Source organism: Cottoperca gobio, chromosome 19 (genome assembly GCF_900634415.1).
Source record: "Cottoperca gobio chromosome 19, fCotGob3.1, whole genome shotgun sequence".
Classification (NCBI taxonomy): Eukaryota; Metazoa; Chordata; class Actinopteri; order Perciformes; family Bovichtidae; genus Cottoperca; species Cottoperca gobio.
Window position 1 is genome coordinate 18,613,301 of NC_041373.1, and position 25,306 is coordinate 18,638,606.

Sequence of the window (25,306 nt, forward strand, 5' to 3'; positions counted from 1 at the left end):
TCCGCTTTCCCGCAGCGGCGCCGGGAACGCGCAGCGGTCTTGAACGCCCCCTGGTCCTCATTGTGCAGCCGAGGAAACATCGCAAGGTTTCGACGACGTTGCTATGAAATGGCAGAAACTGCTTGTGTCACGGAAGCACAAAGATTAGGTTACGTAGAAGCTACACATGTATGTTGCCATGATCCTGGTATGCTAGTGTGAGGGAAACGGGAGTGTATCCGGAAAAAAAAAAAGGGATTAAAGAGCTGTTTTTCTCCGCACACACACACAAAAACCGTCCGGGTTGAGTCTCCAGCAGGCGGGCAGCAAACGGCAACTGCGGGTCGGACTGTTGGAATCAACCGGAGAAGGGGTGAGCTCGACATCTTTCTTCCTATAAAACATGTTTGACGTGTTATTACCAACAGTTGGGGGATGGGAACACACACATTTGGCTCGCACGCGTTACTGTAAATGGGTGTTTTTACGGTATTCATAGTGACCACCACAGCAGGTCTGGCCTAACTGGTAAAAGGCAGCCAGACCGAGAGGCTACACTGGGAAGCACACTACTGTAACCTATCCATGTCAGTGCTAACACACACACACACACACACACACACACACACACACACACACACACACACACACACACACACACACTAGGAACTATGTTGCCAATCACGGAACAACTAGTGAAATGTTCAATGACCTCCAGTATGTGGCCACCTTAAGACGATAACATCCTCCGTGTAAACAGAATCACGCCTTTGAATACACCCTGTTTTTAGCTAACATTGCTGATATGTGCTGCTGTGGTTGGAGCCCATGCATGTGTCTGTTAGCTTGTTAGGTGGGGAAACTATCCATGCACTGCACACTGAGCATAGGTGCATTTACACTGGTTATTATACTGTAGCAGCATTTATTTAATATCACTGAGCAGATCAATATTTGGCTATATGCGAGGCTGCAGTCTGTTTATGTGTTAATGCTCACTTACTTGCAAATTCCTTGGCAATTGTGTAATGTTGTTTTGTCACAGCAATCATATGGTGATACTATTTTAACAGTATAACAATTATTAAACCAGAGGATCAAATGTGGAGTTTTTGTAATCCATCAAATGATCAGTGATTTCTAATAACTTGTTTTATTAAAACAGTTTGATCGAAGGTATTTGGCTGAGAATGTCACAAGTTGCAGCTTGTGTGTGTGTTGCATCATCTATCTAACATGTTCCTGAAGTCACATTTGGGTGATGTGTCTCCTGCACTGCACTGCAAGGTTTTCTAAAGCAACCTGGCAAGAGAACAGCAGTAGTCAGCCGAAAGCACGGCGCATGATTCCTGCAGCAAAAGCAGAAGGTAGCCCGAGAGATGGGATTATAAATCCTGGCTAATGCACGAGGAGCCCACATTTACACTAAGTGATTTTTAGTTTGCTTTTCTCAATGGTTGGACCACAGTGTCAGTATTAAACCTTTGTTCCTCTTTGCTAAAGTTGAATTTACCGTGTGACTTCGTATCCAAACTCCATTGCAGGTCATTTCATTGTACCCACAGTTGTTTACCATAATCTGCTTTGGCAGGTGTAGTCAATATTTGACTGACCACACTGTGCTTACAGTATGAAACAGTTCAAACACCTGCAACACGTCTTATTTCATGAGTCATTTTTCTATCAAACAATCAACGATTGGTAACATTAACATCCAGCCTTAATTGTGATTATTTTGACTAATATTGTGATATGATTTGCGGTTTTACAGGAACATGAAGAGTAGGCCGGAACATCTCTGCGGCGCCACAATATTTAATTTAAAATGCTATTTTGACACATTTTGCCTTTGAACAAATATTGTTTCTTGTTCCGTATAAATCACTTCGGTTACAGTCACTATTCCTGTTGATAAAGATCCCTTAAGCTTAAAATCCCCCCCCCCCCCAAAACGACCAAGAGTTGTCTGAGCTGCAAGCAGTACATCTGTTTGGAATAACACATTGTGCAAAACTGTTTATGTTTCTCTGAGAGCGTTGCTGCATGCTCCAGAGGACGTGTGTGTTTGAGACGCTGCGCTCGCACTCTTGCACTTCATTAATGAACTTTGTTTGGGATCTCAAGTAGACAAAGTTTTACCACTGAAGTGCTTTTCCCCCCCCCCCCTCTCTCTCTCTCTCTCTCTACGTTGTGAAGCAATGCAACTTATTGACATTATATTTAAATGATGGGAAATCTTCTGTGAACGCCATTTCTATTGTCCTGATTGAGTGAATCCAATGCATTCAACAGTTTAGCACAAACCACATGCTCTGCAGCCGGTCTTCGCATGTTGCAGAGCATTGGAAGCTTTCTGCACTTTGTTAACGAGCCCAGATTCCCCGACATGAGTGACACACCGCTATGGTCATATTTTAGGCCGTTATCCCCTGGCAACAATGTGCAAACAGCTGACTGCATGTCTGTATGTACAGCTTTGTTTTGATGACGGTGAATAGACGTAATTAGTTTTTGCCTTCTCAGTTTATCTTGTTTTCCTTTTTTGGTTCGTTTTTACAAACAAAGATTTGCACCTTAAAATATCCCTAATTGTTCTGTTTTTTTTTTTAGCTCATTAGCTAAAATTGTGCTCAGATTGTTTAACTTGCATTGCAGCTGGATTCTTACAATATCATAAGATCAACGTTGTGAGGCTTCAAGTATTGCGTTCCTGTTTCTGGGCCAATCAGCGTCCTGCGAGGAGCTGCTGGGCGCTGTGGTGGCGAAGAACGGCACCGAAGCCTCCGCTGTTTCTCTGATTTGGTTAAAGTTGGCTCGTGATAGACAGATGGTTCATTCAATCACCTGCCAAGTATTATTTTTTAGTTTCCAAACGGTTTCTAATGACTGGTTTTCAGATGGTTCCGTGTAACAAAACATCTGGCACGTCAGGTTATCAGATTTGTAGGAAGTTTGAGCTTTAATACCCCCAAATCAACCCTTCTGACAAACGGAAACTAAATGTGGTTCGGTGTCTTCATTGGTACCAATGTTTGGCACAGAATGTGCCCTTATGGGCTCTTAACAGCAGCCACTACTTTGGCTGAATGTCAGCAGTTCAAAGACGAAATCTAACTGCTAAATTGCTGTTGGACTCATCTTGAAGCTGGTCAGTGAAGTCGGAGTGAACAAGAGCCGACCTGTGAGGGACAGATGGACTCCCTGCTGAGACAGTTTGATGGACAGCTGTGGGCGAGACACCAGTGCAAGTCTGGACAGGATTTCCAAGACAAATGTGCGTTCACCTCTACAATATCTGACACTTCTCGACACCGGTATCTGATCCTTTCTGTCTGGTTGTCAGACACATTATTTCCTCACGGTAACAACTATACCAGCTGTGGTTGGTGGGGATTCTGTGATAAAGCTGCAGCTTTGATGCCTCGATAGGATATTGATGAGGATTATCAATAGATCTGGAAGAGATTTGAACCCTGAACGTGTTGTCCATAGAGCTGCAACTAACGGTTGTTTTCATCATCGATTAACCTGCCGATCGATTACTGGTTTGGTCTGTAAAATGTCTTGTTTCGTCAGTCCAATAACTCAATATATTCAGCTTAATATGATGTGAAACAGAGAAAAGCAGGTCAATCTGGTTAATCAGCGATTATTTATTCTGTGGATCGACTAATTGATGAGTTAATTTACCGTTGCAGCTCTCTTCATGTGCACAGATACATGAATGTAGGTGTGGGTCTGTCCTTTGTTTCGTTATATCTATGTATAAACATGCAGAACCCACTTGACTACTAAGCCAACAGCTTTCACTCTTTGTTTGCGTGCTGGACAACATGTTTCCAACCGCTGACTGGTTCTGACAGCCGGGCACACGCCGTCATATCGCTCAGCCCCGTGTCCACATGCAGCCACAGATCCTGCGGTCTCACAGTCACACTGATGTGTGCTGTTCTGTCTGCGAGAGAAAATCATGTCACGCTGCACGCTGAAGCCTAACATCAGCTTAGAACATATTCTGCAGTGTTTAAATAGGCCTGGTAGAACACGACACGAGTGCTCTCGCTCTCCAATGTGGCTTATAGTTGATTTACCAAATGACATTTTCTGAAAAGCATTCCAGAAGTTGTTTCTGGTCCCTTTGCGGTCCGACGCCACCGGCATATAAAGTTGACATTTCTGCTGTAAGGATTTGATGATATGCAACATCAGACTGTATGATATGGAAGTATAGGGACGTGAGAACATTAGTCATCGAGGTTAATCTAGCGGTCGTAATGCTGCCAATTAATTCTTGCAGCTTCGCTTTAGTTGGGAATTGAGTTATAATGAGTCGACTAATCCTTTAGCCAACAGTTTTACGATTGATTAACCTTTTTAAAGTCCTTTTCATGCACAAATGGCCTTATAGATATTTCCTGCTTGTCTTATTCATATGAAACTGAATGTCTTGGACTGACGAATCAGGACATTTAAAGACGGCGCCTTTGTCTTGGAGGAACTCGGATCTTTCACTGTTTTATAGACCAAATGATTGTTTAATGAATCTATAAAATACCTGCAGATTAATCTAACCTCAGTATATGTTGCTGGCAGCATATGGCTAAAGACTCCAGGTGGAACTCTCACTTGTGAAGTCTGTTCGGGTCTTCTTAAGGTGCATGTGGCCAGTTATGTGTGTCGGAATCAACTGGACTGACCTCCATGCCCAACTGGCACCGTTGGCTCGGGCTCTGGACAGGCGGAGCAGAGATGACGGCTTTGGTTTGAGTCAGGGTTTGTTTTTTAAATGAATTTGTTGATTCTAAAGAAGCATCGTACATAGATTCATGCCTTTCTGTACCGGCAAGAGAACGAGTGTTTACTCAAGTTTATCTCCCGCCCCCCCCCTCCTCCAAACATTCTGCAGTCCGTCTCGTGCTGTAAGATAAAATAACCGAGTTCAGACTCTTTTATAAATCCCTGTGTCTGCTCGGCTGCAGACTGTTGACAAGGGACAGAGGGATCAGAGTCGAAGAGAAGAAGGCGGGAGAGGAAGTAAGAACGGAGGACGCTCGGCATAATATGAGCAGCTTTTTGAGTTCAAAGTGATCACAAGAGAAAGCTTAATGAAAGAAGCGTGCACCCAAGAATAGGAAGACGAGTGTAGCCGAGGGGAGAGAAGGAGAAGCTCGTAGGCTAACGGATACTGAAGGGGGGGGAGGTTAGCGGTACAGAAATCCAGAGGTCGGTGGGTCATGGTCTGTGGAACGTACAGCTATCATCACAAAGTCGACCTCTTCAGCACAATGTTCTAAATTCCACTAATGACTCGTCGTCTTCAGCTTCCTGCTTCCTCTCTCGTCCCGGATCGTCCCTCCGTCGCCCGGCCCTTTGGGTTTTACATAGTAGTCCTTATAACCGATGAAGCGACAGTAACGTGACATTTATACTGCACCATCCTACACATGAGCATATCTGCGCTTCAGTGGAGTTCATCACGACTGGAGACTCGACAAGTATTAATGAAAGAAATGCAAATAAGCAGAGTTTGCACACGGATATGAAGTGGCCACCCTGTGTGAAAGTCCAAATTCTGCTGCTCCTGGTCCGATCTAATGCCACCGTTCCAGCACATACACTGATCCTACTTATGGCATATGTTTGATTAGATTTCCTAATCCATTTTAAACATGTAGGGAATAATATGAATTATGCTTCTTGTGCGTTTTAGGCCACACAGTCTGTAAATACATATTAATATTTAAAACCAGTCTGGTCCTGTCGGATCAGAAGTTTGTTATTAGGAATCATTAGACCATATTTATTTAATATTTATTTATTCATTCCCTTTTGATTCTCTATTAAAATAATCCACATCTATGGGCAGCAGACACTTGTTCATTCATTAAGCCCAGAAATGTCTGCGTGTTTGGAAAATGCAGCACGTTTTAATGTTTGTTTCTGAAGTCACTATTATTCCTGATGTTTGTCAAAGACTGAAGATGACTGTCCGCTCAGCTGTACACACACACACACGCACACACGCACGCACACACACACACACACACACACACACACACACACACACACACACACACACACACACACACACGCTAGTGGTTTTTCTAGTATATTAGAATTGAAAGAACGGGTACGCCGCTACTAGTGTTTCATTGAAGTGAAGTGGTGAGTTATTAATCTGTTTCCCAGCCTGCACGGTGTACTTGTTGAGGGACAGATCTCCAGTCGGCGCAGCTCATCAGCAGTTACTCAAAGGTTTATTGGCTGTTGTCCGAAACACTCACTTGGATGCTGGTACCACGTGGGCAGCTCCGCTTTGTGCCCATTGGAAAGCGTACAGTGTGTAGAAATCCCAGGTTTAAATGAATGACATCGTCTCTTTGTGCACTGCAGGTCTCGCGAGGAGAGCTCCACTTGGATGCCCAGTCATTGCGTTCGTCCAAGGAGTCACCATGAACCGCAACAAGCGTGAGAAGGAGTACTACAGCATAGATGTGGGCGATTCTACTTTTATGGTTTTAAAGCGCTACCAGAACCTCAGACCCATCGGATCCGGAGCTCAGGGAATCGTCTGGTGAGTTAAGAAACGTCTTGAATCCGTCTTTCCTGTTTGCAACGGCGTGTCATCAGTATGGTACTTAGTTGTCATGGAGATGGTCGCATGATAACTAACCAGGCAAACTGTAGGTGTGGTTGTAAACCCTCATTCATGTTTGGCTCAAGAGATTTTGAGATTGCAAAATGGAAATGCAGGATTTGAATGGAATCAACTTTGAATGGTCACACATGTACACAGCACCCCACACACAGTGGAATTTATATACACAGCCCCCCGGGAGCAGTGTGGGGGTCCGGCGCCTGGCTCAAGGCCGGCGAACAGGTACCGACCCGCACAGAGTCTGTTCGGGGACTTGAACCCTCCGAAGAAACGCAGACTTTAAACAACAACACACATCATAAAGGTGCTACAAAAACACATGTTGTCGTTGTCGTTGTTGTTGACCAAGTTTCTGCTTCCACTCCTCACCGCAGTTCAGCGTACGACCACAACTTTGAGAGGAACGTTGCCATCAAGAAGCTGAGCCGGCCGTTTCAGAACCAAACTCACTCAAAACGGGCCTACAGGGAGCTGGTGCTCATGAAATGTGTCAACCACAAGAACGTAAGAGAAACGTTCTGTTCTTTGTGTGTATGAGCTGTGCACGTTGTTTAAATCAGTGGAGCATGTGGGAACTGTAGCGCTCATCAATGTCAACATCAGCTCCGTCACCTTGTTTGACGGACAGCTGATCTTAGAGTAAACAGGAGTCTTGTGGATGAGCACAGCGCTCCTCCACATCATCTTCTTTATCTTTGTGTTTTTAAACTGTAAGAATGTCCCGTTACTCATCGTTGATGCTCGGGCCGCTGCGGCGTTCCTCTCGGCTGTTAACATTAGACGGAGCCTCAGAGTCTGTCTTATGAGGCGGAGGAGTCTGAGGAGGGGTAGGAGGGAGGAGGAGAAGGGAGGCGAGAGAGGAGGAGGAGGGGGAGAGGGGAGGCAGGAGGAGGAGAAGGAGGAGGAGGAGGGAGGAGGAGGAGGAGAAGGAGGAGAAGGAGGAGAAGGGGAGGAGAAGGAGGGGAGGAGGAGGAGAAGGAGAGAAGGAGGGAGCAAGGAGGGGAGGGAGGAAGAAGGAGGAGGAGGAGGAGAAGGAGGAGGAGGAGAAGGAGGAGAAGGAGGAGGAGAAGGAGGAGGAGGAGCAGGAGGACGAGGAGGGGCGGGGAGAAGAGGCGAAGGAAGAGGAGGAGAGGAGGAGAAGGAGGAGGAGGAGGAGGAGGGGGGAGCGAGAGGGAGGAGGAGGAGGAGAAGGAGGGCAGGAGGGAGGAGAGGAGTGAGGAGGAGAGGCGGAGAAGGAGGCGGCGAAGGAGGAGGAGAACATGAGAGAAGGAGAAGGAGGAGGGGAAGAAGGCGGCGAAGAAGGAGGCGGAGGAGGAGAGGAGGAGAGTGAGGAGGTCTCCTTCTTATTCTCCTTCTTATCCTATCTTCTTTCTTCTTCTCTTCTTATTCTCCTTCTTCTCCTTCTTCTTCTTCTTCTTCTCCTTCTTCTCCTTCTTCTCCTTCTTCTTCTTCTTCTTCTTCTCCAGACTCGCAGATTAATAACTCTGCTTTTTATGTCCGCAGATAATCGGCCTGTTAAACGTGTTCACACCGCAGAAGACGCTGGAAGAATTCCAAGATGTGTGAGTATTTACCCAGATAACATCTGCTCGCTGCGTGTTGGTAAATGAAGACGCAGCGTGCTGGGGGGGGGGGGTTTTACGCGACCTTTCTAGGGGCTCCGCTGATCTCTACAAACACACAGTGTATACCTACTGTAGTGGACATGTTTAATGTTTAAGACACTTTCTACAAACTAGATTCGATCAGTGGATTAACAGGTGGAAGTGTTTCATCTTAAAATAACTGTAAAGGGACAGTTCACCCCAAAATACATGCTAGATTGGGTACGGCTGGCAGGTGTAGTTGGGCAGAAAGAAAGTAGTTCCAACATGAAGTCATGGATCATCATCATCTTGCCATCGTGTTCCTTTATAGTGAAGAGAAGGCCGACGTCTCTAAGATACGGTGAACTGTTTCACGATGGAATGAAGGGTCCCTCAAAACAAACATCTGGTATCAGGACTTCTGCTTTCTGTCCTGAGTTTCATTCCTTCGTATTCTCTGGCTTTTAGAAACTCTACATTTGGGTGGACTTTAATAAGATGAACTCTGAGGCGTATTGGGCAGCGTCCCAGATACGTTTCCAAGTCACTAAGACGTCCACGAGTGGAAACTGGCTTTCAGAGAGGAGAACTGAGACCTGGGGAAGTGATGGGAACAAACATGATTTGTGTGTGCGTGTGCGTGGTGCGTGCGTGTGTGTGTGTGTGTGTGTGTGTGTGTGTGGTGTGTGTGTGTAGCGCTGTGTCTGCCTGATTGGAGCTAAAAAGGAAACTGGACAAATCATAGCCAGAGGGTTGCGGAGCAAACACAGAATTAGAGGATGGAGGAAAACCCTCCATTCTGCTGTGTTTGTATATCTGACTACATACTCGTATTACAGAGTACATGAGGTTGCACAATGTATTCCAATGTGCGTACACTCACACGTGTGTTATACCTATTTTCAGTTTCCTACATATTGTATTAATACATGGGAGTTTATACAGATACCATTCAAGCAGAAGTCCCACTCTGGAACGTCAACAAGATGTTTCTGTGTGTATTAAGATATGTCAGACGGTTGCTTACTCCATGTAGGAGGATTGTGGGACTGATGATATAACAGCTGTCAGAAAACATAACATCAACACTGTTTTAAGAACCATTACTGTCAGTCACTTCCTAAATGCCACGGAGAACAAGCGCTGCGTGGGCGAGGAAGTAAGACGTCGAAATGTAGCTTTATATTCATTAATAAATATCCAAAAAACAAAACAAAAACTATTTAAATGGTCAGAAAATAACAATAATAAATCTGAAATTGTGTCCCCCCCCAAAAAAGAAAGAAAAGAACACGGTTGAAAATATTATTAATAGTCTTAAATTATTTATGACAAAAAAAAGTAAAATGCCAGAAAATATTAGTAAATTGTCGTATTTGTAAAATACAAAAAATCTTTTTAAATTGGCAGAAAAATATATAAAAATATCCAAATGTATTTCCAAAAAATATAAAATAAAATGTCAGGAAAAACAATGTAAAGTGTTGGAAAATTGTTAAATAAATTTCAGATAAATCAACAACCTCTTTTATCTACTACATGACATGACGTGTTTGAGGAGCGTTACATGTTGCGTAACTCATCTAACCTGCTGAAGCAGCATGGGAAGCCTCTGTATGTAGGATTCTCTGCACGTGTGTCCGCCTGCCTGAGTGCGTCTCTGCGGGATCACCTTACCCTCCGTGGTGTCCCTGCAGGTATCTAGTGATGGAGCTGATGGATGCCAACCTCTGCCAGGTGATCCAGATGGAGCTGGACCACGAGAGACTGTCCTACCTGCTCTACCAGATGCTGTGTGGAATCAAACACCTGCACGCTGCCGGCATCATACACAGGGTGAGGCTCGCGAATATAAACGCTTACACGTGAAACCGTTCGTGTGCATCCGCTCCAGAGAACAGCTCCAGGTGTTATATCGTGAGCACTCATCAGCCAGTTTAAACTGAGCTGGAAATTACCATTTCATGACTTAGCATCCCCGAATCTGTCGGCACCGGAATGTAGAGCAAACGGCAAACGGCTGCCAAGACTGATATGTTTATAAGATTCAGCACAATGTCCTCATGTGGTCGGCAGCTATTGGACAGAGAGAAAACCCTTTTATAAGCCGATGAGCGGCAACAAACTGATTATGTTCATCCAGCTTTTAAAAGTTTGAAGCTTGGAGTTAAAGAACTAGTTCAACATGTATATAGTTACTTCAGTTCTGTGTGCTCAGTACCAGGTCCGACTGGCTGTACGAGTGTCTCCAAGCTGTTTTGATTCACGTCGGTGCAGAAGAGCTACGTGCAAAAGGGCGGGATGAAGGTGGATGTAGATCGGAGGGTGGGGTAAACACACTCAGCGGGTCACATGACTGCTCTGAAACAGCTGAAGCAATCACGGTGAATCATCACGACAACGGCTCTACAACACGTACAGACACGACAGAGAGAGCAGAATCTAATTTCACTTCCATGTATTGACACTTTAGTCTTATCTGAAGTCAGCAGGTAACAGCCAGGGTGTGCAGGTACGTGTTGCAGGGAAACACACGCCTGTAGACACTCGGGTGCTTGTTTACTTAGAAACAACAGACACCGGTTCACACACACTCGCCCTAAAGCGCCTGCACCAACATACAAAGGATCGCTCTTGTATGCACACACACGCACACGCACACGCACGGCGCTCTGTCGATCACTTTGCCTCTGATGGGATGCTCAGAGTCGCTAAGCGCCCCCTCTAGAATAATGCGTCCTATCTATCCAGGCGGTCGAACGCCATGGATGTGCTGTAGCCCCCTGGGCATTTCCTTGGCACACTGCCAGGTGTGGTAGAAGTCCTAATTCTCCAAAAAACAGTTTCCAATCTGTTGCTCTAAATGTAAACGCTAAACACCAGCTCGTCCACCTGGAACTGTCGTGGAAGGTGAATGGAGTTGCTGTCAGAAAGGAGTTGGCAGATGAGTAAATCGTAGCGGCGGTACTCAGGTGTCAGGGTTACCTCCAGAAGCAGATGAACACACTTCCTCTTCGAGAGAAAAAACGTTTCAGAAGCTCTTCTCAATTTCAGGAGCTCAGCGTGCGTCTTATTTCATGTCAGGTGACATGAAGCGGAACGTAACGCACTGATGTGAAAACACAGAGCGGTTAAATAAGGATGACATATAAAGTGTGTTCCTGTGATCATCATCAAACCTCCAGTAGCTACAGTTTCTCCCATTCATAGAAGTTATTAGCCTCATGGCATCGATGCTGATGGCTTTAGAGCACACTCGAGTGGTTTGTGCATGAGATGAGAACGTGTGTTTAATGTCTAAATTGACAATTATACCAAAGAATAAGATTTCTGATTGATGGCGCCGTGTCTTACCACGACGATCTCTCACTGTTGTGTTTCCTGTTCAGGACCTGAAGCCCAGCAACATCGTGGTAAAGTCTGACTGCACACTGAAGATCCTGGACTTTGGCCTCGCCAGGACAGCCGCCACCGGCCTCCTCATGACACCCTACGTGGTCACCCGCTACTATCGCGCCCCTGAGGTCATCCTGGGCATGGGCTACCAGGCCAACGGTGAGTGGAGCAGCTTCTGGCCGGCGAGGAGCTCCTAAGCTAGTGCCTGGCCTGCTGCATGGTCCTCCCCCCCCCTGGGATGTTTTTCAGCACCTCCCAAACACTCACACACACGCACACACACTCTCTCTCCCTGTTCCTGTAAAGGTCACACTCTAGGGGCGGGAAGTTGGCATGTTGGGCATCGGTGCTTTGTGGGGAACTTCCTGTCTGGGGACTCCAGTTCCCAGCAGCGCTTTAGCATGCGTTTGATGTTTTATTAAGAGGTTGCCGATCCTGAGCTCCAAACAGCCCGGTTTAAAAACGCCCGTATGAGTTCAGGCCCTTGTGCTTCAGCAGCTTCACTTGGTGCTTCTGGAACGCATCACAGTTTCTGCAAAACGGTCTGAAAGGAACAGTTTAACATTTTGAGAAATGTGCTAAGTTGTTCGAGAGACTGATGCCTCGCTCATATCTGTTCGTTAGAGCGCAGCTTAGCTTAGCATAAAGGCTGGTAGCCATGCTAGCTGTTTATCCCTGTCTTCATGCTAAGCTAAGCTAACTGTCTCCTGGTTGTAGCTTATTATTTAGAATACAGACGCGAGAGTGTCTCATCCAAACCTCGACAAGAAAGCTAACGAGCGTATTTCCCAAAATGTGCAAACACTCCTTGCATAGAGACGACACCGGGGCTCCAGGCGCCCTGCAGATATTAGACCTTTAGATATAAAGTCAGATGCATAATAGTTATTAAAGCAAATCTCCCTTAATGTTCCCTTATGTACAGACATAAGATGTATACATAGCAATACTGCTCCCGTTATAACGACATCCTGTTATGCATCACTCTCTCGTCCTCTTGACCAAAACTAATCTTTCCTGCTGACTTGTTGCATTCTTTTGCTTATTCTCTTCTCCCTCCTCTTTATGCTGCGCATATGTAGTGGATATTTGGGCTGTGGGCTGCATTATGGCAGAAATGGTTCGCCACAAAATCCTTTTTCCAGGAAGGGATTGTATCCTTGAGCTGCTTGCAGCGGTGTCTGGCATCTTCGTCTGACACGAAACACAACACGCGGCCGACTTTTGTCTCTTCATCACAGGGATCGCACGCAGATCACATCCTGCGAGCGACTGTAGAGATTCTGTTTCTCAGGTTTGCCTGACACCTCGACGTGCACCCACTCACCTGCTCTTCCTACAGATGCACAAACTCACTCGACTCCCCTTCAGCACTGTTGCTTCAAGCACCACGACACGTGAAAGAACCCAAAATAGAATTTAATAGTTTGCTCGTCCACAGCCGAGAATTAAACCACATGAAATACCCTTTTCAATCCTCAAACTGCTCTCCATACGTCTCTGGTGATGCCATAGCAAACCAAAAGAGGACTTCACAACATAACACTGAATATATTGGAGTTCTGTTCGAGAAATATCTGTGAGACTGTAGATTATTTGTTGTGTGGGTGTGACGAATGATCACTTCTGGCTTCATAGATCAGAACACGTGCAGTTGAACACGTGCAGTGAGGATATTGAGGGTGTTAAAATGCATTTCTGAAAACTTAATACAAACAAGAAAACTTTGACAGTCAGTGTCCCCTTTTTAAAAGCGTATGAATCACGACTCAGCGAACCTGAAGCTTCCCGTGTACACAGGGTATGCTAGCTAACGGTAGCTCCTTTCCGTAGAGCTGTAAGACGCTGACGCAGGTTTGAGAATGCACTAAACTGCATGCGATTCATTTTTGTCATGTATCACACACATCACCTGGCACCACTTCATGTTTTGTTAAACTTTCCCTTTTTTGTTCTTTTGAGTTGTGTTTGTTTTCCAGTCCTGCATGCTAATTTGGTGGTTTGTCATTTCATTTTTCAGTTGATGTCTGGTCTGTTGGCTGCATCATGGCTGAAATGGTCCGGGGTAGTGTGTTGTTTCCAGGCACTGATCGTATCCTTAAGTTGAACCTCCATCAAAAAAAACCCCCAACAATGCCGTCTTGTCTCTCATCCTTTTGTCTTGACATCTTGTTCATATCTTTTCATACAGTGGGGGAAAACCTGCCAAGCGAGTCATCGAATTCAACATTATTTGACATTCATTTCTTTCCCATCACATGCCAGAAATGAAGCAAATTCGCATGGAATTTAACTTTCATGAACTTTGACCGACAAAGTCTCAACCAAAAAGCAAAGACGTGCGTGTTTGGTTGACCCCACATGTGACGCAGCGCTGATCAAATATGAATCAAGATTCTGTTACTGAATCGTTCTCGCAAATGTTTTCAGAAACATATTTTAGTGAAAATTAGAACGTTTGTGACTCAGCCGCCATGTTGGAAACAGTCGAGGCAAAACCACTAATTGCCGTCATTCAGCAGTTAATGTTTGATTGCATGTTTTCCTCACATGAATGTGACCGTTCCTTTTGTCTTGGTGCTCATGAATATCTTCATTTCTTTTGTATAAATGGTTAAATTGGCTTTGGAGGTCCAAGCTGGCTTCTCCTATCCTGACGATAAGAGTCAATTGTGGTGATGGTCTAGTGGTACGCCTTCCAAACAAAACACTAGAAGGTCGGGAATTCAATACCAGGCTGCCACCATTGTACCCCTGAGCAAGGCACTTAACCCTGAGCTGCTCCAGAGAGACTGTCCCTGTACTTAGTTCAATGAAAGTCGCTCTGGATAAGAGCGTCTGCTAAATGACCTGTAGTGTAATTGCCATGTTCTGTTAGGATGGAGGAGTTTCATCCTCACCAGTCAGTAGCATCTGACGTATCTGTATTTAGTCGAAACTGAAACTTCTTAGTGAAGGATTTCTTAGAAGCCACAGACAGTATTCCCAACAAATGTTTAACTTTCATTCAAACTCATCCACTTTACCAGGTACGCAAACTCAAAACTTTGGTTTCCAGGATGCAATGAATTTAAGTGCAAATCGGAGCCTCAGAGAGACAACAAAACATTTGAATAAGACTTCTTCGTAATGGACTCTATGCGTGAACTAAGATTTCAATCTGGTTTAAATCCCATCTATGAATATTTACCCCCTCTTTTTTGGTACCCTTGATAAATCTTGGGGTCCCTAAGTTTCCATTTTTCACAAAGATCTTGGTGATTATAGCTGAAACTAAGACATTTAATTCATAACCAGAGTAAGAACAGAAGTCTGGGAATAAGGACAGCAGCGCGCGTTGGGCGTCTAAGTACACAAGAGCATCATCAGCAAATAAAGTCACCGTCTGTTGATCTGCTGCCATTTTTATTCCCCTAATTGCTCAGTTTCGCCTTTTTCCTTGTTCCAGCAGCTTGATTAAATCTGCAAAGAGAAACAGACTTAAAGGGCAACCGTGTCTGGTTGCTGCTCTAGTATAAAACAGCCTTCTCTATTCTTTAGGTCAGGCTTTATTAAGCTTATTGGTCCACAATTTACACAGTCCAACTTGTCTTTTCGTGCTTTTGGTATTGCCGATATGCTTTCATCTTGGATCCATCAAACCAGTCGCACATCGCTTCTTAAAAATGGCATCTATGATCGGTTATTGGCGGTAAATGAGCGTTTCCTCATTGTTGTCCAGTCAGTGTGACGGATGAGCAAAGATGTGAACAAGGCATGTCTGTCTGTGTCCTCCAGGTAGATCCGTGTGTGTGTGTTTTTGTCCTTAAATAAAAAAAGAGTTGCATTCATACTTCCAGCATCTGGATCCGTTGAGGTGAGCATCACCGGTCTCACCTTACACAGTTCCCTCTGGACTGACTTCCACAGCTTTGAATAGGATTTACAAAACCAAACCTTCTGAACTCGGCACAACTCTTTTATTATACATCAGTTCAAAAATGTTGCTCAAAATAACGCACCCCAACTCTGGAACGGCCGCTCCTTTTGTCCAATCCCAGCCCAGTGCTTTTCTTAATACTGCAACCTTAAGATATCGACCAGTGGAATAAGGTGATCGAGCAGCTGGGGACACCGTCTCAGGAGTTCCTGATGAAGCTCAACCAGTCGGTGAGGACCTACGTGGAGAACAGGCCAAGGTATGCTGGATACAGCTTCGAGAAGCTCTTCCCTGATGTGCTGTTCCCTGCGGACTCTGAACACAACAAACTGAAAGGTAAAGATTCTCTCTTCACCCTTTTTAAAGAATGCTCTGATGCCCCGAGGGGACCAAAAGGGGATGTAATTTTACACTTTCACCGAGTACAATCTTTTAACCAACCATCTATCCATCCATCCATCCATCATCTTTAATGCCAGTTTGTATATTAAATCTAGGGGGATTTTTTATGTCGCTGAGCAACAACATTGATTTAGCATCAAACACGGCAGATCTCCATCATTCTGCAGCTATGATGGGTTTCACTGGGGACTTTCTGTCCTTGAGGCTCTGAATGTCTCCATTTTGGGCTGCACAGTTTATTATCGACTTATTATAGGAGCTGGTGTTCAACTTCCAAAAAATAAACTTGCCAACATTTATGCCACACGCTTTAAGAAATCCAAAACGACAAAACATTACGAAGCCAACAATGTCCCGAGGGATGCGTGAGGGTTACCGCCCGTGAAATGATCTTGTAAAGGACTGAAGGCACAAAGGAACCGGTGTGAGCGCCTGCTAACTGTTAAAACCATTTTGGGGGAAGAGTTCCTCTATTCCAGGCGCAGAAACCGCCAGCCTGAAGGGGGAACCGTTGGTAAAATGTACATTTCAGTTTGATCACATCCCAGAAGGTGCAGGAACCAGAAGGTTGTACGACACCGTGTGCTTCAGTTTCACTGCTTGAATTTGAACACAAGACTTTTTAAAAGTTGGTTCTTTCCCGCTAATGTAGACTTCATCACGGGTGACCTTTTTAATGGCTATTTATGTAATATAATGGCTCCATTGTAACTCAGTGAGTATTCAATCATCAACCTTTCCCTCCACACAGCATCTGCTTCTGTTTGCATCTTCACAAACATCTGCTGCCAGCACAGCCCCAAGTGACAAATCAGTTTTCAGCGGCTGCCTTAAGATGAAACACTTATTACAGAAGCTGACAGTTCAGGAACAAGTTGTTTACTGCGAAGAGGACTTTACCTCAAGCGTGTGTTAATGTGTAAGTGGAGAGGAGATGACAGGAACACTCGCAGCACGCGGCGTGTAGCCGTCGCAGAATGACTCGAGAGGGGAAAAAGTAATTTTCTGTTCTCATTAATTTACAAAGGCAGGGATACGTGACCGCAGTGTGTTCCCCTCAAGTACTTCTGTCAGACGCTTTTAGAAGTTCACATGTGGCTCTGAATGCTTTGATGGTCCACGCTGGCCAAGCTTTCACACAGAACTCCTGATAATCAATATGTCCTAAAAAACAACAAGAATCGTGTTATTGTGTATGTAAACGTCTCCAAATGAAAAAATTGAGCAGCAAAAATCATCCAAAATTGCAGCATAATTTATAATATTCTACAATAGTTTTACCACTAAACAATACGGAGTAGTGAGTCACTCATTGATTATTCATTCATTAAAGATCCCCTCCAGATATGTTGTGTAATATAGAAATAATATCAATTTATATATTTTAATTTATATATATATATAATTTTATTTTTTATATATATATTTTTTTATATATTAAACAATATTAATAAAAATTAATAAAAATATATTAAAAAAAAATAATATATATATATATATATATATATATATATATATATATATATAAATAAGTTAAAATATATAAATTGTTATTATTTTTATAAAATATATATATATTTTTTATTATATATATATATATTTTTTTTATAATTTTATAAAGTTAACGACTTTGAACTCGGATTGAAGATGACCACCATTGAAGATGAAGTCGTTCCCCTTTTAACAGATAATATGAAAACATGCTTGTCGTTGCTCACACAGCGTTCTGCACAGTGAAGCAACGAGAACCCTTGTGAATGGTTCCTCCCTACATTGTGTCCAACATCCTGTTTGAGCAGAAAATGCTTCACACAAGCAAAATGCTCCCAAATGTAAAATCTGTTTTAAACCTTAACGTTTTACATTTTCTTCTTTTCAGCGAGCCAGGCCCGAGACCTGCTTTGCAAGATGCTGGTAATAGACGCGTCAAAGAGGATCTCGGTGGACGAAGCTCTCCAGCACCCCTACATCAACGTGTGGTACGACCCGACTGAGGTGGAGGCGGTAAGTACTGGATGATAATGCTTCATTCATACGTTGTTTGTTTTAAAGCATTTAAATAATCATGACTAAACACTAAAGTTCGACTCCACTAATCATCCTTATTTATTGTAGACATCGTTTCTAACCACATGGGTAATAAATACAACCGTAACGTTGCACAAACTCCTTCTCAGGACTACGAACTGTACAAACTCCATTTCCTCTCCTCTCTGAAAATGTGCTCTGCGTGCAAAATGTGCGTTGTGTTGGAGACGATCCTCCGCACTCTCCCTGGAAACACAACGACGCAGCCGGGGCAGAAAGCTTTAGTGAGCAGGTGGATTGTTGCTTCCTTCTCTCCCCTCTCCGCTCCGGCATGAAAGAAGTCTTCAGAACTGACGGCACAACCTTGAATAGTGCAGATTTGAACACAGATTTGACTCCGCGGAGGAGAGATGACTCCAAACTGCATGCTACCAATGTGAAGTGTGTGCACACCAGAGCGTAAGAAGTCAGCATTAAGTGGCTCTAGTGTGAGGAAGGTTTAATGCAGCACTTTTCTATCTTGTGCCATCCATTAGCTGAGTGTGTAGGCTTTGAGCCTGTGCTGGGAGCTGCTGCAGCAGCGCTCCCCCGCTCTCCCGTCTCGCTCCATCTGCTGGAGGTGAAATGAAAACATTAAGCTCACAGCGCCAAATGACTGAAAACTTTCCGGCCTGACAGTTGGACATACTTAGAAAGTGTGTTCGTGACTGGAAGGCTGGACGTTCTGTGAATGTCAGTGTGAGTAACGTCGTGTGACAGCAGGTCGATGGTTAGACGCTGCTGCTACTTGAATCATGTGACTTTGATCCACCAGCCTGTAAACTCGTAATGCTTGTGCCTCCGTCGGGACATTTAGGCTTTTTAATCCATCCATCCATCGTCTACCGCTTTTTTTTTTTTTTTTAATTTGACTTTTTTTTATATAATTTTGGTTGTGTTAATGCACATTGGGGTGAGTTTATGTTTCCTTTAATAACTGTAGGCAAAATACACTCACTTCCTTAAGGACAGAAATGTCGCCTTTAAAACGACAATATTTGATCACACGGCTATTACAGCATAAAATCATAGTTTCTATTATATCAGAATATTCCCACCAAGTCAAGACATTTTATATATATATATATATATATATATATATATATATATATATATATATATATATTATATATATATATATATTATTTATTTACTATTATTTATATTTATATATATATATATATATATATATCTATATATATATATATATATATATATATATATATATATATATCTATATCTATATCTATCTCTCTCTCTCTCTCTCTCTCTCTCTCTCTCTCTCTCTCCTCCCTCCCTACTCATATCCTCCCATCCTACACTCTATCTCTCCTAATCTTTATCTCCTCTTCTCTTCTCTCTCTTTCTCTCTCTCTCTCTCTTTCTCTCTCTCTCTCTCTCTTTCTCTTTCTCTCTCTTCTCTCTTTCTCTCTCTCTCTCTCTTCTCTCTCTCTCTCTCTCTCTCTCTCCTCTTTCTCTCTCTCTCTCTCTTTCTCTCTCTCTCTCTCTATCTCTCTCTCATACAATAAAATAAAAAACAGTGGCATTATGTATACAAACTGTGGATAATATATTTATGTATAATATTTCTATGGCAGTTTTGTCCTCAGAGCAACTCTTTCAAAGTGAGACACAAGGGTTTTGTGTGTGTGTGGTGTGTGTCCTCTGAAACACACGTCTGTCCTTTTTCCAGCCCCCACCTGCGATCACAGACAAGCAGCTGGATGAGAGAGAGCACACAGTGGAGGAGTGGAAAGGTAAGAGACGTCTCTGTGTTGCTGCAGACGCTCCTCCTGCTTTCATACTTTACATAACATACATAACCCTTACACTACAGATGATCTGCATCCACATCTGTACAATCCACATGTACAACCATAAAATGTCTCTCTGTCTCTCTCTCTCCCTCCCTCTCCCCCCCTCTCTCTCTCACTCTCTCTCTTGCAGAGTTGATATACAAAGAAGTGCTGGACCTGGAAGAGAGAACAAAGAATGGTGTCATCAGGGGACCGCCTGCGTCCATAGGTGAGTCCTCTGCTCACAAAGACTGTATTTAGTATTTAGTTTATTAAATGTCTTCCTACATTTCATTATCACACTATATTTAGAAACATGGAGTACATGTAAATATACTGTGATGGACATCACAGTGTTCGATGAACCGTCTCTGATCTTTGTTATCCTCCGAGCCCCCGCTGCTGCTGACCACAGACCGTCTCCTGTGTCTCACAGCACAGGTGCAGCAGTGAGCAGCACCACACCTCCACCTCCGCCTCCGTCAACGACGTCTCCTCCATGTCCACCGACCCGACCCTGACCGACAGCAGCCTGGAGACGGCTAGCACCGCCGCTGCTGCAGCCGCCCCCCCCCCGGCTGCTGCAGATGACTATCATCTACACCCCCTCCTGGTCCTGGGCTGGGCCCCGCCTCCTGGTCACACCCAAGACCTCTAGCCCGACACTGGCTCCTGGCCCCGCCCCCTGCATTAGCCCCCCCCCTGTGCTTGTCTTCAGTAGTGTAGCGATTAGCCAGCTGAGAAACATTTTGATTTCTGCGAGGACAGCTGTTTCTTCTTTTCTTTTTAAATTACAGTTTTCGTCTTTTATTTTAAATGAGGATTTCTCTTGTTTTGAGTCCTCGCTGTAATTTATTGTGGCATTTCTTCATTTTTTCCACAAACCTAAGATGATGTTGAGATGAATTCTTATGAATTCTTATGATTTCACGACGTTCCGGTTCGTTTTAACCGACAGTGAGAACTGAAAGAAATCTCTGTAAAATGTTTAAATGTGATCTTTCTGTTTGATCCACTCGTTTCTCTCGTACGCTACTGCTTTCACAACTTGCCATATACGTGTAGATTGAGTTTGTACAGATTTTATGGTAGATGTAGTTTATCTTCGATACGAGTTTGCAGTGAGCCGTTGAAACATCATTGAATTGACAGATGATCTGTTTTATATCTGGCGTAATATGGATATCGTTTTAAGTGCTTATGACATATCCGTTGGTTTGAGATCATTTAGATTTACTTGTTGAAATGTTATTTTGTCTTGTGAGTCACTACTACTTCCTACAGTGTAAAATGTGTTGAAAGCTTTATAATTTGCTCTTCCTGTTGAGGCGTGATTTTAAAAAAAGGTTTTCACTCGCCGTGTGATTCTGCGTTAAAGCGATGGACTTAATAATGACACGGTGAAGTCCCGCAAGGTAACTTAGAGCTTTCCGAGGACCGTCTTCTGTATTTTAAGTGCTTTTAAAGTACCTCTCCTCGTCCGCAACAGGCTGTGGGACACGATGGGACCGGAGTGGTTTGCAGCGCTGAGTTGATGCTAGCAGTTTGTTTTGGGTCGTGCTTTCGAGGCGTAGATGAGTCGCGTGAGGTTGTAAAATCGGTGACGGTGTAAGTGGAAAGTGCTTCAGTCAAGTAGGGATTTGTGATTTTGAGAACGCATGTGAACGTGACGGTGTTGGAGGAGGAGGAGGAGGGGGGGGGGGGGTGATTCTGCAGCCTGATGGAACGGCGTGAGAAGCTTCCTGTTATTAGTCGTGTGGATTTGGAAAATTAGATTTTTCTAAAGGTTGCCCAAACGCTTTGCGTACCAGACTTCTGTGAAAGAGAAGCGTCAGCAGAAACAGGGTCCTCGCGGTATGCAATAATAGTGCCCTGTTTGAGTGTTTCGTTATTTTAGCTTTGAAAGGAAAAGTGCCTGTTTGTCATTCCTGAGTACGTCGGAGGACGTTTATTCATCACGTAGGGTTTCTATGGCGTCTGGTCAACAACGGGAGTTTCCATATCAAACCGATGATGTATGATGGGGGTTGTAGTTCTCACAAATGTATTGTATATTTTTCTACTTGTTTTGACCCTTTTGAGCGGGAGACTGGAGTCTTGCAGGGTAAGATGGTGACGGTTAACGTGGAGATGCTTGAGCGTGTGTGTGAGTTATTTCAGGGGGAAAGGCAGGTTTATCAAAGTCTTTCATCAAAGTAAAAAGTGTTTCTTTGCAGTGACAACAACCGAAATATAGGTATTAACAGTTCTTTGGCTTTTCTTTTGAGTTACTAATTTAATGCGACGATTGTAAGAGAAGAACGAACAGGATGTTTTAAATTCAACTACTGGATCAAAGTAAACGAGGGGACTCTGCGACTGCGTGTCTCAGGGTTTCGTGGCGGTTATGGAAACTGTTTACCTTTTTTTAGAATTGCAGATTGATGCTTTATTTGCGAACACACATCTGAGAGCCGGAGCCAAACGACCACCGTGTTTCTGGCCGAGTCCTTTTTTAAATTTAAAGTAACACTTGTGGTACTAAGTGAAATAAACTCTCGAACTATAGTTACGTTTAAACAAGCCATATTAACGGAAAGCTACGTAATGGTTTGTTGACTTTTTAAGACCATGAATATAATGGTCATAAATAATGGAGTCGGTTCTATTTTAACTTTTAACTTTGTGCTCAGCTTATCGCCGTTCCACCTGCTGTTATGTTAGCATAACTATAGTTATGGATCGTACGCAGGTGTTCTGGATGTCGGCAGAAGAATCCCTGTGCTCGGATTGTCTGAAAGTGTAACGCAGCTCTGTGTCTTTAGACTTAATATGTTCCACTTAAACAACGTGTTATTGTCTGCCAAATATATAAAGCTAAACACAGACGTAACTATTTATTTAACGGCTTATTCGCTCCTCCAGTCCTGCACACCAGCTATTCGTAAATCCATCAGTGTGTGTGTGTGTGTGTGTGTGTGTGTGTCTGTCCCTGCTGAGTTCTTAGTAACAACTGGCTCGTTTCAAACTAATGATTTAGTTCATCGGGTTGTACCATTAAAACTTAAGGAATGTCTCATCCAGTAAAACCGTAGCAACGGGTAAATTAGTTGCTAAAAAATCATCTGATAATAATTAGTAAATTATGTAAAATGCAAGTTACTAATGCATCACAAAGCTTTAACATAACTTCCAACAATAGGCTATATTAAACGTAACTGCTGATCCTTTGTACATTTATTTTTTGTAAATTTTGTGGGATTTATAAGAAAATTAAATAAAAAACCTCCCAGTTTACATTATTATTAAATATTATTGTATTAATTGTGAGTATTCACCATATCACCTTACCTCTTCAATCTAAACGGGTAATATATTAGTATTTACTTCTTCACTGAGCTACGTAACAGTTAGCATCTAATCAACTAGCAATCAACCGTTAGCATTAAGCTATGAAACGGTTCAAATGTAATAAATTAGCATGCTAACATTAGCTTTGTCCTTGAGCTAACAGTTAACATTTGATGTATTAGCAAACTAATGCTAGCTTTGTCAGTTACTGTAGCTACACAAGAGCTAGCATGTAATATTAGCAGGCTAATGTTAGCTTTGTCCTTTAGCTAAACAGTTAATGTTTGATGTATTAGCAAACTAATGCTAGCTTTGTCAGTTACTGTAGCTGCACAAGAGCTAGCATGTAATATTAGCAGGCTAATGTTAGCTTTGTCCTTTAGCTAAGCAACAGTTAACATTTGATGTATTAGCAAACTAATGCTAGCTTTGTCAGTTACTGTAGCTACACAAGAGCTAGCATGTAATATTAGCAGGCTAATGTTAGCTTTGTCCTTTAGCTAAGCAACAGTTAACATTTGATGTATTAGCAAACTAATGATAGCTTTGTCAGTTACTGTAGCTACACAAGAGCTAGCATTTAATATTAGCAGGCTAACGTTAACGCTAATGTGGTGCAACCCATTTAAATCTCCACTTTGTAAACACATTAAATCGATGCTTTAAGTTTGAACTTACGAACAGCTGGTGCAAGTTCTGCTCTACTTCAGAATTTAAAAGGAAATATTTGGCAGATTAGTACAAAACTAAATAAAATCCGCAGTCGGTTATTGTCGATTCCAACAGCAGCAAATTCAATCGTCCAGCATTAAATTTGCAGGGATCATTCGACAAACAATGAGTACAAACTAGGACTTAATGTCACATCTGTAAGAAGGCAGCAATAGCAGGGAGAAAATCAGTGGTATGTATCCATTTGTCATATTAGCCATTTGTCATATTAGCTCAAATAAATCAGAAATAAAACCTTTGTCTAAAGTGCTCTTAATTTCCTGAGCCCCATAGTGGGGGCTTTAATTGGAGTATTTAGTAGTTTTTTCTGTTCCTTAGGTTGTTGTTGCTTTTTTTTATAATTACCGCATCTCTTCAAACAATGTAATTCTGATTTAAGTCGGCTTTGATGAACTACCTCACGCTGAATTTCTGCCCGTTCTTGCATTTACTTAGTCGCCTGCAGAATTAGCTATCGAAGACGTGTGAATAACAGATTCCATTATTTATTTATTTGAAAGTGTACTATTTGTCGGTTTCAACAGACTTCTAGTTTTGTACATTATGTATACTTCACCTAGAAGTAAGAGAATTGTTATATGTATTTTTTTGTTCTTTTTGATTTTTTGTTTTTAAACTAAATGTGCAATACCTTCAGCAAACTGTGCTAGTAGTGTGTGATGGGCCTAGCCTTTGTTAGCTGTCTCCTGAAGGTAAAGAAAATGTTTGGTACTGTCAATCCATGTTTTCCTTTTTTTATGAATAAGATCAATTTTTATTTCTGTGACTTGTTTATAGTCATGATGTTACGTAATCGGTCTCACCCGCCAAACGAACCCGTCGGCCGAGGTTTGATTCACAGACGGAAAGTTCTTTGAGTCCCAACTCGGCCGACGGGTTTTAGATTTGGAGTGCGGTGAGTACAATAATGTTAATAAACACAAAAAAGACGAGTTAATACCTACGAGAAATCATTATATGTATGGTGCTGGTTTGTAATGTTTGCTAGTGAATCCAGCCATGCAAGTAGTTTTAAGAATTCCTGGATCTGCGTGTCCAAGTGCACTACTAGAATACATGCACTGGGATCTGATGATGCCACCTCTTAAAGAAAACAACAAAAAAAAAACATGTACTGCAAATAAAAAGAAATACACTTTGAGTTATGATTTTATGTCTTCTTCTTTCCCACAGAAACAGACGACCAAACGTGTGTGTGTGTGCATACAGCAGCATTAATTACATATAAATAACATGTTGGTGGCAGCAGGGGATTAAATATAAAGCTGTATTAAATATGTGTGTTAGTCCGACACTGAGAATAGCCCGGCTGAATCATATTAATCTTTAAAATAAATAGAATTATAAATGTATGTATGAACACTAGATGCACGTCCTCATGTTGAGCATTAGGGGGCGTACTCTGTAAACCAGGAAGTTTAATGCTTCCTTTAATAATAAT

At 42.9% G+C, this 25,306-nt stretch overlaps 1 protein-coding gene across 4 annotated transcripts; it reads left to right on the forward strand.

Moving 5' to 3' along the window:
- mapk8b (mitogen-activated protein kinase 8b) lies at positions 1 to 25,006 on the forward strand. Of its 4 annotated transcripts, none has more exons than XM_029456234.1 (12): positions 1 to 352; positions 6,373 to 6,553; positions 7,012 to 7,141; positions 8,141 to 8,199; positions 9,921 to 10,059; positions 11,613 to 11,778; positions 12,702 to 12,773; positions 15,692 to 15,874; positions 17,820 to 17,944; positions 19,701 to 19,764; positions 19,955 to 20,063; positions 20,251 to 25,006. In XM_029456234.1, the coding sequence occupies exons 2-12, from the start codon at positions 6,432 to 6,434 to the stop codon at positions 20,459 to 20,461; spliced, it is 1,380 nt and encodes a 459-aa protein (XP_029312094.1). In that variant the 5' UTR covers positions 1 to 352; positions 6,373 to 6,431; the 3' UTR covers positions 20,462 to 25,006. The 4 variants fall into 4 exon arrangements, with proteins under 4 accessions (XP_029312094.1, XP_029312092.1, XP_029312091.1 ...); XM_029456232.1 differs by having other exon boundaries at positions 4 to 352; positions 19,955 to 20,032; positions 20,245 to 25,006; XM_029456231.1 differs by lacking the exon at positions 12,702 to 12,773 and adding an exon at positions 13,640 to 13,711 and having other exon boundaries at positions 6 to 352; positions 19,955 to 20,032; positions 20,245 to 25,006.
- The last annotated feature ends 300 nt before the right edge of the window (positions 25,007 to 25,306 follow it).